A 24,374-nucleotide genomic window follows, 5' to 3' on the forward strand; every position below is an offset into this window, starting at 1 on the left:
ACACAGCTACTGTAATTTCCTCTGAGAACTTGCACTACTGTATTGCATTTTGGCTCTGTCAAAAACAAGGCTGAGCACTAGATTCCATACCAACATATGACCCATGTGTGTAATGAAAGTGGGAACTGTAATGATGAATACTGATGTGGATACAGTAACAATATATCTTACTTGCTGGATTTGTAAATCAGCATTGTTAATACTTGTTCACCAAGATCTGGTATCCAAAAGAAGCTTTTAACCCGTGTTATTTTGCGTAAGTGTAAGCCTATTGTGATGCTTGCTAAATTTACTTAATAGGAAACAGTACTGTTCTGTTCTTAGTCCTTCTTTTATTTATATAGTACCCTTTCCATCTCTTCCTTATATATTTTCCCATTTACCTTCTTTACACATGCATGCACACACAACCACATACACACACATAGTATGTATATATATGTGCATATGTACGAGTATATACATGTATGTATTATATATGAGCATGTATATGTATATATATATATAATATATATATATATATATATATATATGTATGTGTGTGTGTATGTGTATTATTTAATGTATTATAATATGTTTAATATTGTGGTGTGTGTTATGTATTAATGTATGTTATATCTGTGAATGTTTGGTGGTGTATATGTATATATATATATAATTTTCCATGAACTTACACTTTCAGTAACGATAACCAAGATGCGTAAAGATAAAATATTAAATAAAATTTAGTTATATGAAACTTAAAAAAGGAACCAATTCCCATCACAAAAATTCTAGCTATGGTAAATTATTCAGATTGAAAATATCTACAGTGCAGACACTGTTCTTGATTCATCCAAGTCCTTGATTTTGCCATGCATCAACCATATAATGATAAAGAATGTATATGTGATGCACTGCAAAATTCAAATAATCTTTTATAAATGATCCAACCCCTGTAATATAACAGTAATCCTCACAGCAAAAATGACCATGATCCTTTATTACAGCAAACTGCTAACTTCAGACTGTACTTTTAAACAACTTGAAATACTCAACAAACTTTCACATTATACAATGCATAAGTTTTTCTAGGAATAAAGCTTTTCAAATGTCAAACTTCAGGAACAAAGAAAAAGCTGAATCACAATCCTGAAAATAAAGTATTCTAGTACATATTAAATTAACTCATTATGACCAAAATTAAGTTGCATTTCCTTCACAGAGACGATATGATGACATAAAACTGTGGTTCTGTGAATGTCTTTTCCTCCTTTCATTATTTTACTTCTTTTTCCAAGTGGCACATTCATAACTGCTACTCTCGAACGTCTACTGATGGTTGCTTAAGCATGATGCCTTCAATAACAAAATTCATGCACAATATTGGCATATGCTAAATTCAACTAATATATAAAACTGATGAGTACAGCAAGCTATGGAATGCTAATGTCTAAATAAAACAATAAATAATTGTGCTAACAATAACAAGATACGAGCGATTGGCTAAACATGATTATTGTTGTCTCATTGGATATCATATCGAGTCTTATGACGAAATGGTAGAAGAGAAAGATTGCTATTATTTAAGTAATTCCAGTAGATACCTATTATCTATGGGCATACTCTGAAATACAGCAACTCCATTATACTGGAAGTCTGCCACAGATTTTGAGATTACAAGAGCTGGAGTCCAATTATCTTAGGTTTTTACAGAGACATTGCTTCTAGAAAGTGGCAAATATTTCTCAGTTCTATTTCTACTGATAACTCTGTGTATTGGAATTCTCTCTTTTTTCATTCAATAGTTGCACATTCATTTTTCAAAACTTCCTTGTAAATATTTTCTGGACAAGGAGAAGTAACTAATGTACTTATCTGGCATTGAAAGAGTTACAGATACAGATTATGCTCATTTAATTACTGCAATTACTCTATAATCATATATATGTATATATATATATATATATATATGTATTTATAACAATAAGAAACCTCTACTGTAGAAAAAGATACTTACAAACAACATAATGGCATTAATAGCCAAGTTTTATTTGTCTTGGTTTGCTGTTAGAAAATATTATAGGAATTCTATTATCTTAAATACTATAAAGATACAGAATATCTTCTGTTAACTCACAGAGTTAAGTTCTGTATTATATATGTATATGAGAAATATTATTGATGCTTCTTATCAGCAAATGGAGTCTGCCCTATGTTATACTACAAACTTCTTATATTTCAGTAAACAGTCTCAAAGAGATTTTTAGAAGACAAAGATCAATTGATACATTCATAAAAGCACTTTAACCTACCAAAGACCTTGAGATAAACAATGGAAAACCAAAAGACATATTCCAAAGTTTTCTTCATTCTGAATCCAGTTCATTTCCCAAGTGCCTTATAGATTGTAGACAATTCCATTATAATCCATTTTATCCCAAGGACTCTAGAGGGAGTGTTGCATGAGGGACTGGTCACAAGAACAACCATATCCCAGCATGTCTTCTAGGACTACGTGCTGACCATAATATATCTTTGGGGGAGGGTTGGGAATAAAAAGGAATGTACTATGAGAGCAGAATGATTGTGTCGCAATTCTTCACATACCATGGGAACACTGAACATTTGGCACCATTAGTAATTACTTTAGGCAGTCACACTGTCACGTTTATGGGCATTTTTTAGTTCTATGTTGCCACACTTTGCACCATATAACTAATATTTTTTTGTAAATGTGCTCTTTCATCAGGGCAACATGCACAAGCAAGAGCACAGGCAATTTTAATTTCGACACTATTAGTGGCAACTGGTGCAAAGATTTGCAACAATAAGCTATAATATGCCATGAAACGTGCTCGTGGCACTTTCTTCAGTTTTTTTCCCTTTGCTTTATCCAACTTTCACACATAATTAGCACTTGTAAAAGCTGTCTGCTTCTGATTTACAGTCCCTAAAGAACTTAGCTGCATTTGTAAGTTTCCTTGTTAAGGCTAGATGGATCACAGTCTAAGCCTACTCATACCCCAGTGTGATATCTTAATCACGAACTCAAATCCTTATACTCTTTCCAAAGGCTAAGCTGCATGCTGTTTTATGAAATAAACTGATGACATTCAAGGAGATGAGGTAGGCCATTTGGTTTAATGTAAGCACTGTAACTGTATTTCAGCCAAATTGCAAAATATCAAATCAATGACTCAAAAATGCGAAAACATTTCAAAGATGTTCTCACCACCTTCAATCAAATGGAATGATCCACTACACTGCTAATCCCATAATCATCACTTAAAAAAATTTACAAAACTCTTATATATAAAGGAACTATCTTCATCCAAAATAAATCACAGAAAGCTTAAGGTGAACAAATGAAATTCCATATAAAAAATTATTCTAAAGCTTTGCTACATTATTCTTAGCATATGCAGTACCAGAGTACTATTTCCTTATCATAAAGAAGGGTATGAGATGACTGAGACTCATGCTGGCTGGTAGCATACTTTGTGGGACACTTTGGATCACGCTTTGCAGCCTTCAAGATACACCTCCACGACATGGAAAACTTTGAAGACTATCATTGGAAGGTATATTTTAGTAAGTTACATAATCTTTTAATTTAGGCATGGAGATAGACAAAAGTGTACACATCAGCACTGTTTGAGATACGGTACATAAATCCGGATTCAAGGCAGGCGGGACTTTTTTGCAAGTTAACAATCACGATGTTAAAATTCTAATCTTAGAAATGTTTAAAAGTTGAATTACTCACCAAAGTCGCAACCTTCTATGACTGAAATCATGCTGGAATGATATTTAAGAACATTTTACTGAGACCTATCACACTAAACTTCTCAAATTATATACTCTGATTAGTTTTGACAAAACATCATGCAACACCATTTATCTGTGGGATGTCAAAGTAGTTGCATACTATTCAATTCTGCTTATTCATTAACCATTATTTACATTTTTATATAACAAACTATCAAGACCATGATTTCCTCTACTTGTACTCTGCAAAGGAGAATTAATGATGGATAAAATGATTGTATTCATCAGTGCTATCCTTTTATACTTGGAGAGAAGTTTTCATTATTGTTCATGTGAAAAGAAAATGGGACGGATGTTATTTACAATCAAACACATTCAGCAATTTTGTCAACGGAGGCATATGCTGTATTGCATAACACATGATTCTGACAGCTGGCTTCAAATATAGCAGCTTTTCAACAGTCGCCTCATTACCCAAGTAAATGAGTAAGGCACGCATGCATCCCTCACATGGAATAAAACCAATCACTTCTAATGAAGTAGAATAAACTTAGTGCATCTTTAGTTAATAGCCCAAATTTTAAGTTGAAGGCATTTCTTAATATTTATATCACATCCAAAAAATCGAGAGCATACTTAGAATTACTGTACACAAATAATTAGCATAGTTTCAAAGTGGTCACTATCATGAGCAGTATTGTAATTTGTGTGTAAAACCTAGTAACATTTACAAGGTTTTATTAACGTTTAATTTTATATCGTGAGCTAATGACATCTCAAATATAGAGTTATTTCAACATAGGTCAAATGAAAGTGATTTATGCGACAGTAAAAATGACATTTCGTTTTAGCATAAAACTCACAGCCATGACATATAATGAAAACAGCATTATAAAATATAAGCCTCCCATCCATCCCTGCTAAGCACAAAACATAATGTCGTCATTATTAGCCCTCCTGGTTATGCTCTATATTTTCTATTTCCAATGAGAACACTGAGTGTCTATCTCCATGCTACTACATAAAAAAAGTTTAACAGTTTACTATTTCTGTCCAAAAATTTAAAGATTTAAAATTTGCTAGTCATACAATTTGAAAAATTTTGAATTGTTTCCTTTGATATCAAAAGATAAAAATTACAGATACAGTAGCCCTGATTTCTTTTCAAAACCAAATATCATAGACCTATCATTATATTGTAAGCAGCCACAACTCCCCCCCAACTCTAATCTAAATGATACTTTCTTTATTTCTTTCGTTGTCCTCGGTACTTGACGCATTACTAGAATTACCACACAACTGCATTTCAATTTCATGGAGGCGATGTTCAACCTCCCATTGCTGTTGGCTGAGTTTCATGCTCATGGTCGCATTTTCAGATTCCAGCGTCACGAGGCGCTCTCGAAGGCGACGGATTTCTCCCAAGAGCAGCTCTTGTGGAGAATCGCGAGGAAGGGCACCGGCGCTGTGGGAACCCTGGAGTTGTACTGTGGAAGGAAAGATTTGTCAGTTTTATAGCTCAAACTAAGTCGCATTCATAAAGCAAAATGTTGATAATCCTGAGGCAAGAATTCATCTTAATGATCACTTCATTTCCGCGGATTTCAAATTAAGCAAAATTTTCTTATCTACATTTTCCACTTAATTCCGAAGTTAAAACTGAACAACCAACTTGTTAAATTACTTTACCTAGCTCATCACAAAACATGTAAATATAAAACCTGCATTACCCTTTAGAATTTACACTATACAGTAAATTAATGTTTAGTGCAACTGATAAGGTTCCTCAGATGTTTGGGAAAATCGAGCTGTAAAAATTACCACATATCTAAAGGGTAATTATCAATAAAATAGAACAGCATATAAAATATAGAATTTAGGCCAAAGAAATTGTAATAATTACGTGACAGATGAAGTAATTCTTAATATGATGAGATGATTTACAATAAAAACAAAAATTGTTTTAATGTGAAACTGTTGGGTTTCATTTGTGCTGTAAGACCACTAGCATTCAAACAGTAGAGTTACAAAGTGATGTTTCCTTGAAGGCAGACAAAGAATGACTTGCGTTGCTTCCTGCTTCTTCATACCACAACAGACAGTAATTTCCAAAAGACTTGTCATAAAAAAGTACATACGTATATACAAATTATAGATTAAACAAGAACAGATGTGGAGCATGTCTCGAAGTGAACATGGTATAAGAATAATTGCCTGTGTCCAATAGATGCTTTCAACAGTGTTTTAGAAGCCGAGAAGCACCTGCCCCCACGCTCAGTACCTTATCATTTGGTTCCGTACAAATCCTCTTCCAGGAATTGTATATCACAGGGCCTTTTATTTTTCCATCAGTCACAGAATACTGGTTTTCACAACTTACTTGAGGTAGCAAGAGGCACTATTGCAGTACTGTAACACAGACATTCAAGGATGATAAGTCATATAATCTGTAGCATGTGGCTAGCAAATGATAATTCACAAAACAGCCAGTTGAAAGATATTAAAGACAGACAAAAAAGATTTTCTCAACTCTTACCAAAACACTAATCTTGGTGAATGTGTTCCATGTATGCTCTCCACAAATCCTTGTGTTATTACCTTTATTTTCACAACGAGTCCGTAACATAAATAACTCTCATTATACCACTTTTAACTTTCGCCCTTAAAAGGCAAGATAATTTATTTTTCTTTAACAATATCCTTTGAAACCTCTCCATAATCCTGGTATACTTTACATACCCTGTTCAGCCACCAAATTACATTTTCACGCCACAGTTTTTCATTTATATTCACATTAACTGCCTGCATCTTCCCATTCAGGATCCTTCAACTTTATTTATGTTCTAAATATAATTCTAAAGGCATTCTCATATCCCAAGTAAGTCATTTCCCTTTGGCAAAAGGCAGATCTACCTCTTGTTTATCCACTACATAAAACAACCCTTTAAACAGATTCATTCCAATGACACAAGACTCCATTCCGCTTTCTCTACATTTTTTTCATTTACATGTCTTATTCTTGGAGTCATTTTTAATTAACCCTTTCCTTCACATTCACTGATATTAGGTAAATTCTGTTCTGAGTCACCAGATGAACTGCATTAGCTCTGAACATTTTGTTTACTTCCTTTTCCAAACGATCCTCTTTTTTATTCTATAACTGCATCCCAACTAACCCATTTTTCATGAAATTAACCTCTCATTTCATAATCACACCACACACTACCTTCTTCCTCCCTTTCTTTGTAACTCTACCAACATGACATCCATTTGTGTTACTGACTCTGGCTTTAAAGTCTGTAAACTCCCCAAGAGATAAAATAGATTATAGGAGCAAAAAAATTGTCCAAGAGGTATCATGTGGAAGAAATAGCAATTGGACAGTCTGTTTTTGGTTCTTCTTAATTCATAGGCTGTAACAGAGCACGAGCTCTCACATGATGTATCAAAATTGCCAATTTCAGGAATATAAGTAAGTTCACAATCCTGTAAAAGAACAGTAATTTTCATATTGACCATGAGAAACCACGAGCCTCTAAAATCTATCGACTTTAGGATCTCCCTAAAATAATCGGAAAATGAGAGAGACAAAGACATGTGGGTGATTAAAGTGTAATGAGGAGTGTGACTTTTACCCATACTGGTTTTAATAGCATGGGGATAGGGTTGGGGTAGTGACGTAGGTGGGATGACAATAGTACCAGCATAACACTCAGGAAAATGTAGACACTCATTGCCTGTCTGAGGGCCCAGTACAAACATAAATGATAGCCAAGTGATACCTCCAGAATATATTGATAAAATTTGTTCAGTACCAGTGACAGCAAAAGTTGAAAATTCATGAGGAGAATAAAAAATACTAATGGCTTTAGTGCTGTGTTATAAAACTAAAGATGGCTTAAGTGTTCCTATTACTAAATTTTTCTAATATTCCTATTATTATTCTGTTTGTGTACTGTACTTTGCCAATTTTAAGATTGGAAAAATTAAGTTCAAACTATATCAAGGCTTTACAGAGAGAGAGAGAGAGAGAGAGAGAGAGAGAGAGAGAGAGAGAGAGAGAGAGAGAGAGAGAAGATCAAACTGCCTCAAAAGGATTGAAGAAAATACCTCGGCTCAGCACTACAAACTAAGAATGATACATGTTTCATACCAATTGGGATATTGAAAAGGATGGAGGGGGGGGGGGGGGGGGAGAGGAAGTATATTCCAATCAGTATTCAAGGATTAGGCTACATTGTATTCAATAATCAATATACAGTACAGAGCAGAGAATTGGGTAATGGTATCCATATGCACTGTACTGTACATACAAAATGGAATTCAAGTAAAATGCAAATCAAATGGAACCCTGTCAAATGGCTAGTGCAGAAACAATATTGTAATTACATGACTATTACCCTTCAAGATTACTGGTAATATGGTCGTTGATACATCTGTACACACACAACCTTCATGGTACAGTTACATATATTACATATAATACAATACCTTTGGACGTCTTGTGTTTTACGATTGCTACTTGACCATGAGTAAGCAGTTTAGGTAGGATAGATACAGTGACCAAGTTCTTGAATGACACACCTTATTTGATACTGTCATATATTTTGGATGTTTTGTCTGATGTGTGTTTATTTTAAAAAGACAACATGAATAATTATTTCTTTAGATTCTATGCAATGTTTCAAGTAAATATATATTTTCATAGACTAGCCAGGGTTATGGTAGGACTTTTGGGTTACCTAGCAGTAGCATACCTTAGCCTAGCCTAGACACGATTTAACTGTATTCACAATCCCCTTGGAATCAATGCATCAGAGAAGAGGAACTCATAATGGGAGAGAACTATTGACATTCCGACCAATATCACTGCATCATTAAACGTAATAAAAGTACAAACAGACATGGGTAAAAATTAAAATAATAATGGTAGTATTAAAAAATGTGAACTACGAAATAATACAATAAAACACAGTATCAACGATATCATCCGCCCATGTGACTAGAAAAACAAGCCACTCATTCTTAGGAAGGTCACCTCTCTCTCTCTACCTCAACCACACCCTACAAATTAAATCTTGAAAGAGACTGCCTGGCAATCTCCTTTATTCTCTCTTCATTCCAATACCTGTTTCCTTTGTCTAGTGCAACCAACCACTCATGAAGTCCGTAGTTCCTAAATATAAAATATTTCTGAGGCTCAACGAACAACTTCACCCTTCGAACTTTCCAAACTGGGAGACAAGACATTTAATAAGTCTTTCAGGTTAATCCTTTTCAAGTTCACATTAACTACATCCAATGTATACTAAGATTCTCTCTCTCCTCAAGTCTAAGGCTTAAACTGGTATTTCTTAAGGCTCTCTCACCTTAATTTTCCTACCTCATTAGTAGACGTAGGCAGTAATTGATAAAGAATGACTGAGACAGCCAGAGGGCGTCAACCTTGCCAATCGCATTATGCTACACCTTCAGTTGTAGGCATCCTCCTTATGATTGGCTGGAATCATCAAGTAACCATAACGCTTTAACTGTCTGTCAAACAAAATATGAAGCAACACAGAAAATTGGCCAACGCCAAAGAAGAAACATATAATTAATCAATGCCAAATGCCAGAGACAGAGGGAGAAATAAGACAAGTAACTTAAATGAATGTCTGCAAAAGTCACACCACTTGGGGTGGGGGGTCACACCTGCTGAAACCCCCCGACCACCCCAGTCAACACAACCAAATGTCTTGGGATGCGAGCTTTACAGCAAAATCATCCGGCATCACAAGAGGCAAATTAAAATTTTATTTTCAGCTAAAACATAAACTTTTCCGTTTTCTAAAGACTTATAGTATCCTGTTTCTCCTATAGGCTCGCCTGTAAGTGTCACTGTACCAAGCTTTGCTATAATGTGCGAATTCAAAATATGGGAGGGATTTTGCCTATATTAACAAAGAAGTCTTTTTAAGGAACAATAAGTTCTGCTTCCTTATGCACCCGTAGCCAATTCGGATGTGAAAAAGCACTTAAAGTTCCATTTCAGTCTGCTATAGATACACATCTCACAAGAGTAGGACACAATAAAGACGACTTGCTCAGTTTTAATTAACAAAGAAACTAGAGCATGACCTGAAGTCCTAATTGGAGGAGCCACTGTGCTTTCACTCGGTGAACTGATGAATACTCGGTCTAAGCAATTACCAAACTTGCGAGTAGCCTCATTTAGAATTTGCTCACGACCGGATTCGGAGCTATAGTCAAAATCTCTTAGGCCGGCCACTCACGTCAGATGGGATATGTAATGCCCGATCGAAATGGGCGGGGTTTAAGCAAGTTTGAATGTGAGTGGGGTGTTTTTTAGTCAAAGTCAGATCTGATCAAGCCCGGCAGTCAAGCGGAATTGACAAACCTGTCAGTTGAGGTTTGAATGAGGAACTCTTGGTCCGACACGACAGTCAAATAGGGGGTTTTCAGATTAAGTCGTTCAAAACTGATAGTTTGACTGTGAGTGGTGTCTTCGACGAGGCTTGATGAACTAGGAGGTTCATTTACCAAGAAACGGCACAGAAGAGGATATCGTTCAACATGTCAGACTTTCGGTAGATAAAGAGCTCTGGACAGGGTTCTTTGAGATTTATAAGTCATAGCAATGTCTGTAGAATATAAAAAGTAAAGAATATTCTGACAAACACAAAAGAATTGCAGCTTACCAATCGATATTTGAGAAACTAAAGAAAAAGTGTCCTGATGCAACAAAAGAGCTGGTGAACAAGAAGATAAATAATAAATATAAGGCCTTCATATCGGAAAGAATTAAGGAAAGTAGAGGCATCTAAGAAATCAGGAAGTGGTGCATAAGACGTTTCATCCCTTAGACATGATATATATACATATTTTTCTTATTTCTTTACATACTGAATGTTGTAAAATTTTATATAATTGCAATTGGCCTTATGAGTGTAAACAAAATTAAATTACATCAAAATTTCATTCACCACTGTGATGTTGGAGACTGAAGGACGTAGTGTTTCTAGATCCTGGAGTAATGACAAGGTTTCAAACTACCAAATTACATACTATATATATATATATATATATATATATATATATATATATATATATATATATATATATATATATATATAATATATATATAATATATATATATATATATAATATATATATATATATATATATATATATATATATATATATATATATATATATATATATATATATATATATGTTTAATAGTAATGTTTATTATACAATACCTCAAGTAATCTCTCAAAACAAAACAAAAAATTGGTGCCTTGCTCAGGACGTTTAATCGGTTATATTCCAAAGTAAAAGAAAAATAAGAAAATAAACTGGGGATATTTTTTAACGAAATAAAAATTATGCTAAAGAGCTCCTAAATAATATATGATTTAAAGAACTGGAGACAATGCAATAGTAAAATCATAATGGGAGGCAATGAAACCTCCCTTACACCGATATAATTTCCCTGTAGGTACCTGGTACTGATTGCAAAATAGTGTAGCGCAATGACTGGTTACACAAAGATTTATTACCTTTTCATTTTTAAAATTTCCTACACTAATTTTATACACAACAAACTGTTTGGTATAGTTGTAGACAAGTCAATTATTTTGAGTTTCTAAAAAACTAGTTTATTTTTTATCAAAGATACTAATATGTATATATACACAAGTTTTATTTATCTTTATATTATGTAGTCTTTGCAGAGTGTTGTCTAAATAGCTTAACATGTCTCCAGCATGACTCTCAAGAGCTTTGGCAATATGCCACACTCAATTTTATATCTAATAAGAACAGTCAGTCGCTAAGTAGCGTAATGCGCCACTTGGCCTTTCATAGGGCGTTGTGGGTTTCGTCATGCATGTGGCCTTTTGCACGACTGTTATAATCTTTCTACAAAATTGAAGGTTGCCTCGTCCACCCTTACGTTTATCATAGCAATCCTGGGAGCTACCTGTATTGCCTTTAAAAGCAATAAATGTGAGTTTTTCTCGCTTCAACAACCAATCATTGACCCAATATTCTTTTTCGTGGTTTTTTTCTTCATTATTATACTGGGTGCAACGCACATCTGAGCATATATGGCTCATTATCATATATTTCCTCCGCTACGACTGGGCAGTACTGCGAGTTAGCGGTCATTTTTTTGGAGTCTCCTCCCACTCAGTTCTCATTGTACGACCAGATCGACTGTGAGTGGCCCGCCTTAGGCTTTAGCATTAGAAAAAGAATTCCTATGGTGAGCACTTAAATAGCCAACACACACAACAGGGAATTTTTCTCATATTCCTGGATTTTTGTCATCTAAGTCAGGATTACAATACATGGAACACACATTCCTCTTACCCTTACAGGTCGGACCTAATAGCATTTATATCAGTGGTTCTTTAAATTTTTTATTAACGCCTTGCCTGCTGCCAAGAGTTGGTTCTTCCCTCCACACCCTCCTTGCATCTAAGAAAAAATTCCCTCCCATATTTAAAGGGAAATTAAAAAAAAAAGAGAGAAAGAGAAGTTTAGAGGGATAGGGAGAGGGAGTAAATATTTACATGTTAAGTCCAACGAGTCTGACTAGAGTAGTAGTAGTAGGCTATAGGAAACTAACGTTTTCATAAACTTCTGAATATTAGTTCCTCACTATATTGTTAAGAAAATGAATATAATTATAGAATTCTGAATTTTTACCTAGGGCTTGTGCTTCCCCTGGAAATTACTGAGGGCCCCTAGGGGAGCATGCCCCCACCCTACTTTAAGAACCACTGGTCTTATGAAATGCTGGAATAGTATTATATATAAAAAGTAATGGTTTCTTTAAGTCTTGAATAAGGAGCTCAGACAGGTGCCTCATTTGAAAACCAAACTCCCCAGCCAGCCTCAAAATAAAAACAAAAGAAGTGTTATTTCATATTTAAAAATTAATTTAACAATTAAGATAACTAACAATATGAACATCAATGTAAATCAGAAAATGATATTTAGAGTTCATGCAAAAGATAATGAAATGTCAGAAACAACTTGGACAACATAACAGAGCAGGCACACCACACAATGCAGTGCCCTCGATAATAGCCACTGACTGAAAAGATGGTTTTGAAAATGAAGATCACAGATGAAGTGAAGAAGAGATAAAATAGTCAACCTCTTGATACACTACCAGACATCCTTGTTCCTCCTATTAAACCTGCCCAACAAGCCATTCAGAAAAATAAGGAGAGAAGAAAACTTACAGAAAAGTCTTAACTCACATACACTATAGTGTGGTCCAATACAAGAACAATAGTTAGATTTTGGATTGGCCATCAACTATTTTTCTCAGGCTATTATCTATTCATCTATATTAACCACCAGAAGCCTAAAGTAATTCTTTAAATATATTCACTTCTACAGAAATACCAGCCACTGCCTTCCTGGAAACTATCACTTAATACTAAAGCTATAGGTTCTAGTTCAAATACACAGTTTTAGGGGATGCAGTATCATGAAGAGTTCAGGGGTTAACATATACTATTTAAAGAAAATACCTTCAGCTGGAAATGCAAACACCTGTTTTGGAGTTTTTTAGATACAAAACTTGAGGGCTACATTAAACAGATGGAAATTGCAGCATTAAGCAATGGTTAAAAGTCGCATCATTTGAATGCTGACGCTACATAGAAGTTGAGCAGATTAATGTGCATAGTAGTGGTGTGGGGGAGAGGGAAGATTCAGACCTGGTGCAGTGAGGGAGGCAGCAGAGATGATGTGATCAGAGGCTGGGGATACAGATGGCTCACATGTGACTGGTGGGACGGGTAATGAGTATGCGATGTTGGCCGTGGCATAGTTTGGTGACATCAAGGGCGACACCACGTTGCTTGGGGACGTAATTGTCGAGCGCTTGTCCGCACTGTCGTACGAAGTTATACTTGCGGTCGTCCCTGTCGAGAAGTTAACAGTCATCATTCAAGACATCAAACAGCCATCTGAAATTCTCTGCAAATGCTGTGACTGACTTACATTACAGGAAATCATATGATCACATGGAATGAGAACATGACTGCAATTTCGCAAATGAATCGCGTAAAAGTAAATGGCAGAAGATTCATAGAAGAGATTCGATAGCACAGACACAATAAGAAATTAATATAAAGAATTCAGAATTCAGTCGTTTGTCAACCACACACTACATACAGTAGATGCTTGTCACATACAGATGTGCATATACTTTTTGTGCTAAATTATGCATTTGTAAAGCCCATATTTAGCATAGACTCTGTGTATCTTTAAATATGGATTTAATGTGGAATGCTGAGATTGGGAGATAAAGTGGGAGATTTAAACAACCAAAATGAATGATAAAATTCAAGTGTTGATTACAGCATCTTCCTTGAGGGTCTGTCTGGCTTCATGGCCTGTCTCTGGACCACTTTTAATCTAATCTTCTAATCTATGTCATTCTTTGGAACAGGTAGTTTCACCAGCTACAAACCCTAATCATCACTTGTGTAGAGAATGAAGGCAAAATAAATATGCATACTAGAAGCATTTACCAAGAACTGGTAAAATATGCGTGCACGCTCTGTCGCTTAAATGACAAAGGTGTTTTCTTTAAAGACAGCTTCTTTTCGCAGGTGAGATGAACTGTCACTTCATGCAAACATGCATCTATATAATTACCTAAACTTCCCGACTTGCCAATTGGATAGTATTGAAGGAACAGGGAGTGGTGATGGAGGGGTGCAAAGGAAAAGGGATATTAACTGGTATTGCGTATATTTTGGGTGACGAAGGGAGGGGGAATGTTAGGAGTGCTGAATCATCACCGCATGGGAGAGTGAGAGGGGACACAACATCCTGTGTAAGAGATCTAAATCGTTATTTACAAAGAGCAGCTGCTTATCTTACAAGTTTCCTTACTTCTAGTAGACAGAGTAGTATAACTAGGGGCATATTTCAACTAAATCATAAGAATGACAAAGGATATTTTTCTAAAATTCATGAGTCTCTTAGGCTAATAAAACAATCTCAGTAGATATAACCGGTATCTAGAAACGCATTCTGTACAGACCTCTAAGTTTACCATCATTTAGAATAGCTGAAAGGATATTGTACATAGGAAATGGAGTCCGGTATCAAAATTTCAAGTTAATACCTGTTATCATTCTATGGAAGGCTTTTACTACATCATTCACGTTATGTTCTATCGATACATTTTTCGATGTTTATACGAAAAACTACTAAGCATGGGCCACAGAGTATTTTTATGTAAATACAACTAAGCAGTCCTGGAAAACTTGAAGATTGTTGCTCCAAAGAGTAGTATTGCGTGAACAGTTGCTGGGTTGTTAAATTTTAATTGATGTCACTCGGAAAGTTATTTTCCATATAACCGAAGGATTGGGAAACATAAACAGGATCAAATAAACATATGTGATGGGCCACGCCGGTATAAAATCAATCCTGCCAAACCTCTACCATAAAGGGGAAAATTCTACTTGCGCTTCAAAACCGGCCAACCAAATGGCCGATTCAGAAACATGTCTCACAAAAAACTAATAAGACTTACGATGGTTATGGTATATTACTTTGATCTGAGGGGTCCTGATGCTTTCACTTCTGTCCACATCGTTCAAAGCTAAATGAACACACACGGAAAACAAAATGAATGGCAATTGAAGCTGAATCCTCTGTCCAAAGTTTCTCTCTCGTATTTTGTGAATATAAAGGCAAAGTTTGCTTCACACAAAAAATGTTGGAATATTACCTCGTCAACTCTGATGGGTTATTTTTCATGATTATAATAGATGTTATTCATTATCCTGCAATTCCTTAAAAATCTAATTAGTGTTAGATAAACTGGAAATGCTGAAGATTCTGACATAATTTCTCTCAAGGATTTGTTAAGGTGGTAAAAGCACTGGACTCTCTAAAGATGTTTCAATCAGAATCGATGCTCTGAATTCTCTGCATTCATCGGGCCATGTGGCTTGTTGTTCATCACATCCCCATCGGTCACACGACTGTTTCTAATTTGAAGACCGGATGGGATTATTTGGAATCAACAACACCACTGTCGCACTACATAAGGAAAACACTCGCAAATTTAAGGTTTTGCGACATCATAATCCATACAAACGTAATTTAGTATTTTCAAATGTATAGGTTAAGCTTAAAACATGACCCTAATACCAGATATAAACACCAAAGGCAATGGCATACAAAAATCACTGGAAAAGGTGTATGAAGCTCAAATTATAATAATGATCAAAATTAAATTACGAACAGTGAATGTTCAATGGTTACCCATTGCCATTAAAATGTTAATTTCCAATGCAAGAGTTCCACGTATGTATATAAAAAGACCAAACCCTCAACAGTAAAACAAACCCAAAAGGTGTAAAAGCTAGATGCCCAAAAAAAGCCACTGTTAATATTCATTGTCAACCTTATATTATATACTGACACTACAAATGCCTTTTACTTGGTGATTTTAGGTTTAATACTGCCATTTGACGAGATATTTACTTGTGGCCTTGTAATTTTAAAAGTCTACTTTAAAAGTGACAATCCATATTTCATATCTTATTGTGACCTCTTGCTTTACAAGCATACCTTGAATAGAATAAAACAGAATAGAATAGAATACAGAATTTAGGCCAAAGGCCAAGTGCTGCTACCTATGAGGTCTTTCAGCGCTGGAAAGAAAACATCCGATAAGAAAGTTTGAAAGGTGTAACTGAAGGAAAACCTCGCAAGTTATATTGTTCCTTCCTCTGAGTTTTGCTTTTAACAAGATCTAAAGTGACTGAGGTCTCTTTCCTTTCCTAATTCCTTACAGTTTTTGGCTGCATTAGTTTTGTTTTTCATTCTACTGTATTTCTATTTTATACATATAGCACCTGTGTTAACTCTGCTTAGTTTTCTATTTCCTATGATTTTAAAAGCATTTTCAAGAAATGTTTTGAATAATGAAATGGGAAATGAGAAAACTCAACATAGTTTCTAAGTGAATTCCACTCCCTCGCTTAAACTGAATGAATCTGCACTTTTCACAAAGACTAACAAATTAAAAATTAAAAATATAAAGAAGATAAACACAAAACTCAACCGATGAAAAAAATCTGAAAAATAAATAAATAAATGAATGACTAATTTTTCCTCTGTGAGATATCCTAGGCTATCAATCGCATTGTTGCCTGTAAAATTCCTCTTCAGTACGTGGTGACTTATACAGCAACCTTCATCATACTGACTTCGAGAAGATGGTGATCCCACTGGATCCACACAGGATAATCTTTTCAAAAGGCACTCATCCTATAAAGACAACTCCAAGAGATCTATCAAATGCATCACATCTTGGTTTTTGGGTGGCCTCGTGTTGCTTTGAAAGGCCAAGTGTAGTGCAAGCCTTTGTGGTAATTACTTACTCTCATGATTTTAGTTTCTTGTGCTGCCAAATCTATTCCTCATCAAAATAATATAATGAACGAATTCATAACGATGTTGATTTGGGAAGAAAATATGAACAGCAAGGGCGCAAAAATGAATAGAAGAACAGGGCTCTTCATTTTGTTTTTACTGTATAACATAGACCCACCTCTAATCATATGAATTCTTTCAAGGCCTTCACTGTCGATGAAATTTAGTGTCAGGTAACGACATCACATTAACTTTGACACATTTTTCATGAGCTGGTGGTAATATGCATAACCGACCATGAGAACTGCATGGATTCTGCATTGACATTTAAGAAAAAACAGCTTTAATTTTGCAGACAGTATAATTTCACAAGTTTTAGTGAAATAGCAGCCCTAATCGATGACTTTCTTCTCTATCATGTGTGGTAGACAAACTTCATTTTGTAAAGTATATAAATTTGAAAATGAATTAATGTTGTTTAATGTACTGTAATAATCTCAATATTCATAAGGGGACTATTTTTCATAGGACGAATAAATTTTCAGAGCAACAATACTTATAATTGAGCTTTCAACAGAAGAAGTAATAAGGAATTAGCACAAAATATTTTCAGAGACCATACTCAAGAGATTACGTGCCACTTGTAAAAGTAATTTAAAAATAAGCAATGCCTCACAACTCAGATGGATCAGTACCCAAGTTGTTCGATGTAACCACAGTCGCTAATCGGCCTTTCCTTTTGGAAGCCGTGAAGGAAGAATCATTAAATACTATCATTGATAAGTTCCAGCAGCGTTTAAAGTTTGAGGGTGAATCTTCTTCCTCCTTAACAACTTAGGCATTTCCTAAAATGAATAACTGAGCTCAATGAAGTTTTGTAAAGGATTAAATCACCTTCAAAACTACCCACTTATACGTATCTGGCGGGCAGAGGTGGGTTCAAAAGTTCAGTTCAAAGGTTTCGAGAGAAAAGAGACCTAGGGTTTGAGGACGTGTTTTGACGAATAACGATCATTTTCCCCTCCGAATTTTGACTCTGCCAGATAAACGGGTGGTGGCACTCTTCCTTACCTGATCTAGCAGATTGTGGTGGAGGGCAATGGATGTGGTGAGGGTGATGATGCGTGAGATGATGGTGATAAGTTCCCTTGTCGTCGTCAGTGGAATGGGACTGTCTGGAGGAGGAGGAATCGCTGAGGGCAGACTCCATTGTTTGACGCTCGGACTCCACTGTCTGGGAACGCTGAGCCCTCGATCTGCAATGCAAGAAAGTGTCACTGCGAACTCTACCACCACCAACAGATAATAAAGGTAATCAATTGCAATAAGTACTACTATTCGTTAGTCATACTATCATTAAAAAGCCATTAACAATAATCATATTCAAACGTTCATCATCAGTCTTAGTATTCTTAAGCAACTGAACAGTACTGTGAGCTCATACTGCATGGTAACAAACAATTAAACAGTACCGTGAGCTCATACTATAAGGTAACAAACAATTAAACAGTACCATGAGCCCATACTACAAGGTAACAAACAATTAAACAGTACCGTGAGCTCATACTATATGGTAACAAACAATTAAACAGTACCATGAGCCCATACTACAAGGTAACAAACAGTTAAACAGTACCGTGAGCTCATACTGCATGGTAACAGATGTAATTAAGCAATTCAATACATCAGCTGACGACAAGTAAAAATGAATAGGAAGATACTTTCAACAGACATTGAATTAATTTCCATAATGTAGAGGCTGGAATCTGTTACAAATATTAACTCGGAACTTCGGAAAAAGGACCTTTGAATTATAAAATAAATTTTTAGGTACGCCTAAAGGAATATAAGAAATATACAATACTACAAATCACACTAAAATTACAACTAGATTCACTCTATTGATAAAAAATAACAAAGTACGACAAAAATAAGTTCGAGTGAAGATGCAATGCCTTACTGCATTTTGATACATGTTTACCTATTGATATGTTTATTAATTTATTTTTTTCTTTTTAATAAGTGGGATCTCTTCTTTCTGTATTTCCCTTTAGTTCTTCTTACTTCTTCCTAATTAACACCATATTCTTTGGAAGCTTGAGTTTCAAGTCAATGGACCCTGTGGGCCTGTTCCATATATAATCTAAAATTAGGGAAAAATAAGCCATATTCCTTACAAGAAGATCAAATGAAAGTTGTCAAAACAAATCAGAGCACTTTACACAAGACATTTAAAGACATTTGCAGTGCCTGAGGGTAACACGCTTAGAAAAAAAGGCGTTGATGACCTTAATCTTTACCACGCAAGACTCAACAAACATATCAATAAATCCAGTGAGAAAAGTGCACCAAATATCTCTGGCTTCAAAGAAGCACGAGTGTCCTCTGACTGAAAATGAACATAGCTTTAAGGAAGAATTTCTAACAGGACGTTTGTGATGTTCTGATCCTAGAAAAGTTATAAATTATATATAATATATATATATATATATATATATATATATATATATATATATATATATAATAAAAGGAGCCCATAAAAATGCCAGCATATAGAAATTAAATACTATATTTCAGAGACTGCTGTCCCTATCTTCAGGTAGGCCTGAAGAGACAACAGTCTCTGAAATATAGTACTTTACTTTCTTATATTGGCGTTTTTTATGGTCTCCTTTTATTAGAAGGAATATATATTTCTATTTAATTATGGTTAGAGGAGAGAGAGAGAGAGAGATAGAGAGAGAGAGAGAGAGAGAGAGAGAGGAGAGAGAGAGAGATAATATCTATCGGGATGAAAAGTCAGTCAGTTAAAATGTAAGAGGGAAGAGTTTTCTAATTTACTCACGAATGCACAAAAAGGGGGGAAACTATTTTCATGATCAGTGATTAAATTCTAAATTGCATCTGAAAAATGATAATCAACTCTCTCTCTCTCTCTCTCTCTCTCTCTCTCTCTCTCTCTCTCTCTCTCTATTCTGCTCCATTTTAAGTACGTCTTTCTCCAGTATAACCTTCCTATCTGTGTGTACACATGAGGAGAAAAATGTAATCAGTTAATCTACTCTGATTGAACCATTAGTAACATTGAGCCTGAAAAAAACAACCTATTTCTTTTCTCTCTTTCTTTCTCTTTTTGATCAGGGTCACTATGCCAAAGAAATGCATACAAATTACCATCATGATTTTCAACAGCAACTGCAATAGGTTTTGCTCAGTTTCTCTTTAAAATATATTAATATGAGAGAGAGAGAGAGAGAGAGAGAGAGAGAATTACTGAATATATATTGGTCGCTGTGTTCTAAAAGCATTCCGCTACCAACAGATTTTCTGTATTTGTTGAAAATAATTTTGAGAAAAAGAATTTTCTTTCGAATGCTTGTTACTGAGAGAGAGAGAGAGAGAGAGAGAGAGAGAGAGAGAGAGAGAGAGAGAGAGAGAGAGAAATTCATTTCCAATCTAGAGCTATTTTAGGAAATTTGGGAAAAACTGTGCTGAGTTTTTTTAGTTTTTGGCAAAGGCTCCAACTCAATGCAAATGAAATCGACTGATGGATCCGTAAAAACGCTTAATTGTGTTTGAACACTGCAAATGTCATTTAAAAAAGAAATGAAAAAACGACAGAACTAAATATTCCCAATTTCTCTTCAGCCGTCATGGAATACACAGTATTTGGCGTCCATAACCCAGGTAGCTATAACGCCAGATCACTAAAAATCAGTCTCCTGTAAGCACTCACGGAAGAAAAGTTTTAATCCGCGGAATGCATTTCAATGTCATGCCAGTGTACATTGCTTCTTGTACTCGGCTGTAACGTCAGTTAAATAAAACAATAAGTCAATTAATCAATTATAATTGAAAGTGTTCTTGGCCATACTATGCATTTTGCCAGCGTTTATCTCAAAGGGAAAACTGAATGCTGGAAATGTTTGCGAAGAAATGCAGAAAAATACAAAATATCTCGGTAAATTCTGCCTGTAGTGAATGATCAAAGAGTCCGATCTTTATAAGTTTGCACTATAGAACAAACATCTTCCGTCGGAAATGTCACAAAGACACAACGCAAAAACTGAGAAAAAAAAAAAAAAAAAAAAAAATGTTGTCAAGGACGTAGCAAATGAGAAGTCATAATATTAACATCATTATTATTAGAGTTAGTATTATTTTATCAATATTGGACAAACACAGAAGTCCTTTACTTCCTGGACACCCTCCGCAGAATAAAATCCAAACAGTTAAGAGAATGTAAATAAAATGCGATAAAAAATAAATGAAAATATCATAGAAACGGCCTAATTAACATTAGACTGAAGTGTTGCTGACGAAGGCAAAAACATATATCAAAGTGACATATTATGAAATAGTATCCTATGTGGATCTCTATGCTTGTTAAAAGTTATAAAAAATGCATACACACACATATATACACACAAATATATATATTTATATATATATATATATATATATATATATATATATATATATTATATATTATATATATTATAATACATACACAACACTAGCCAATCCCTTAAGCCCCCTCCGCCTGAAAGGATGCCTGGAAGAACTAGGCGAAACGTCGTGACAAAATATTAAAAAATATTCAAAATATTCAATATTGTTCTTGACATACAAAATAAGAAATTCAATAATAGGTTTATGGATAATTCAATCTAAATCTTTGGACAGACTATTCTATGTGGCTTAAATTCTCTAATGATGCACAATCTTTTCTTCATTTAGTTTTCCCCAGTTTTACAATAAATCACCTTTATTCCCTACTAATTACCATTAGAGGATTACTGGAGACTATGCCCTAGTCATGAATGATCCAAATTGGTCACCATTGTAATAATGAAAGATTTTCTCACCTTCACCGGCTATGACAGATGATGGGAGTGTTAGGCTGCTGTATATTTTCATATCATAATGGAGCACAACTGGTTATCTTTAGCACGTAAGTTTTTAGATGCTAAATAATATCCTTCCATGCTGGGACAGCATTAGTTGCATTAAATATTTTGACGCGTACTGAACATAATGGGATATTGCATGCCATAAAAAACAAGCAAGTCTCTGGGTATTAATGTATCTATTTAATAACAACACTCACAATGGGGAATCACTTCTTCCCTTGAAGGTCTTTGGTCATTTAATATCATCTTAGGATTGCGAACTTTAATAGTTATCAAGAAAACCTAAGTTCCTTATTGATTATTCCTTAATTACAAAGGTTCCAAGACACTCATTTTGTGATGGATGTAGTCTACTTAATGTATGTGATACCCCACAAGTTCCTTTCACGATTAAATATGCCCACTGACTATTATCCATCGATGTCCAATTGGTTAAACTACAGCTTCTAAACCATACATGTACTTACATGACTTACCAAACATTGCATTCAGACATCTTCACACACGTAGCCCTACAATGAAAGCTACTTTCAGATTAGATTTAGCAGAATGGGGGTCCTTTTCTTAATTGAGTATCCGACGATTTTCCTGAAATTGAATTTTCTGCACCTGAAAAAGGTTGGTTTCCTTACTCCACTCGCGAGTTACCTTCGCCTCAGCCATCAACAGCCTTTCTAGTGGAGCTGAAGACTGGTCCAAGTGCTCCAGATCTGAAGGTCCGGAATTGAACCCCGATCCAGCAAAGGCCACGAAGAGTGGATCTCAAAGAATGACAAACACTGAACAGGAATGGTGGGGAACGTGACCCTTCAGCCCGTTCATCTTACCTTGCACCTGGACTGGTGGATGGGCTGTAACTCGTAGGCGTCGGGTACGGAGGCGGCTTGGGTAGAGGCGGGAGCCACATCTCCTCAAGGGGCACTCTGCCCGACGACTCAACCAGGCCGGGAGTGGAGCTACTCCTCCCCATGGCCGCTGCAACATGGGAGGTGGAAGTGAGAGGCAGAGGACCGGGAAGAGGAGGGGGCGGAGGAGCAGGAGGAAGAGGTGGAGGAGGAGGAGGAGAAGTCCATGGATGGTCGTTTTGTTGGGATCGAAGGTGGTGGTGGTAGTGGTTGTTTTGGTAGAGGTGGTGGTGGTGGTGGTGTTGAAAGGGCACGTCTAGAGGGGAGAGAAAGAAAGAAAACATACACTTACTGTCAGCCGGGCAAAGTGTCAGCCAGGCAAACAAACAAACAAACGGACAGCAAACAAACCTTTCTTCAGTTACTCTCAGTCACAAACTAAAAAGAGGGGTTTCAGGACAACGACGACATCTACATTCAGGAGGAGCAGCTGCTTCGGATGTAGTCAAGTCAGACAGGAATCTCAAGTTGAAGAGGTAACCAAAAGTGTGGATGCTTTGTGCAGAAGTATGTTGATGTCAACGCACAAAAACAGGTGTAGTATTTTTGTAGATATTTTAAAATCTGAATCTGAAATTTTGGGTACTTAAGCATTTCCATATTTCCACAAATCCCGATTGATGGCCGTAAAGATAATGGTAGATTTAGAAGAGGTCGGTCGATTTACAAACTCAAGTGATCCAAAACGTGAGTTAGTTTAACAGCGAATTTTCAGAGACCTTGATCTACAAGAGAGATAGGTATCCCCTGATGCTTATCGGTCCCAAGGACATTCACATTTCTTTATCAAAGTATTCTTTTCCTCAACCTCTTGCCAACTTAAAAACTTACCATTATTTTTATTTAACACGAGCATACATTTTTGGTTAACTAGCCAAAAAAAGGCCATTAACATGCCAAGAAAGATTTTGCAGAAAGCAATAATATAAATGGAAAAGACAATCACAAAATATCTTTTGAATCTATCGTGATCCCAATGTGTTCTTCCTTGAGTTCTAAACAATCGTATCAGTTACACGCGTCATTTTGCAAAGTGAAAGACATGACAATTTAGCATTTATTCAGGAATATAAAATGACCTATTGCATCGGCGTTTCAGAGAACTGCTCCGTCTGCCAGACTTTATGAGTACAAGGAAATGTCTTTCACTTGTGTCTGTCGGCACGCATACATAAATTACGTAATCTACTGCAATGAACAGCAGTTTCACATCACATCCAAGTCCCGCCAATACGAGACGGATCGTCTGAAAACGGCAGTGGAAATGGCAGAAACGAAAATAATGAAAGCCTTTTTTAACTATGATGACCCGCTTTATACAACCATAATCACAAGTGCTCCCCGCCCACCCTCGTTACAAAATCTACAATTCCCT

General features: G+C 35.6%; 1 protein-coding gene across 3 annotated transcripts in view; it reads right to left on the reverse strand.

Moving 5' to 3' along the window:
• Window positions 1–648: 648 nt before the first annotated feature.
• LOC135204027 (cyclic nucleotide-gated channel rod photoreceptor subunit alpha-like) overlaps window positions 649–24,374 on the reverse strand; it is a 945,574-nt gene continuing 921,848 nt past the window's right edge. Inside the window, exons 7-10 of one of the 3 annotated variants that reach the window (XM_064233966.1) lie at window positions 22,922–23,255; window positions 18,253–18,437; window positions 13,557–13,700; window positions 649–5,237 (exon numbers count right to left, since the gene is read on the reverse strand). In XM_064233966.1, coding sequence (XP_064090036.1) covers window positions 4,981–5,237; window positions 13,557–13,700; window positions 18,253–18,437; window positions 22,922–23,255 — 920 coding nt within the window. In that variant the 3' untranslated portion in view covers window positions 649–4,980. Of the gene's footprint in view, window positions 5,238–13,493; window positions 13,701–18,252; window positions 18,438–22,921; window positions 23,256–24,374 lie in introns of all 3 variants that reach the window. The other 2 variants (XM_064233968.1, XM_064233965.1) reach the window with 2 other exon arrangements.

This window comes from Macrobrachium nipponense, chromosome 44, assembly GCF_015104395.2.
Source record: "Macrobrachium nipponense isolate FS-2020 chromosome 44, ASM1510439v2, whole genome shotgun sequence".
In the NCBI taxonomy this organism is placed as follows: domain Eukaryota; kingdom Metazoa; phylum Arthropoda; class Malacostraca; order Decapoda; family Palaemonidae; genus Macrobrachium; species Macrobrachium nipponense.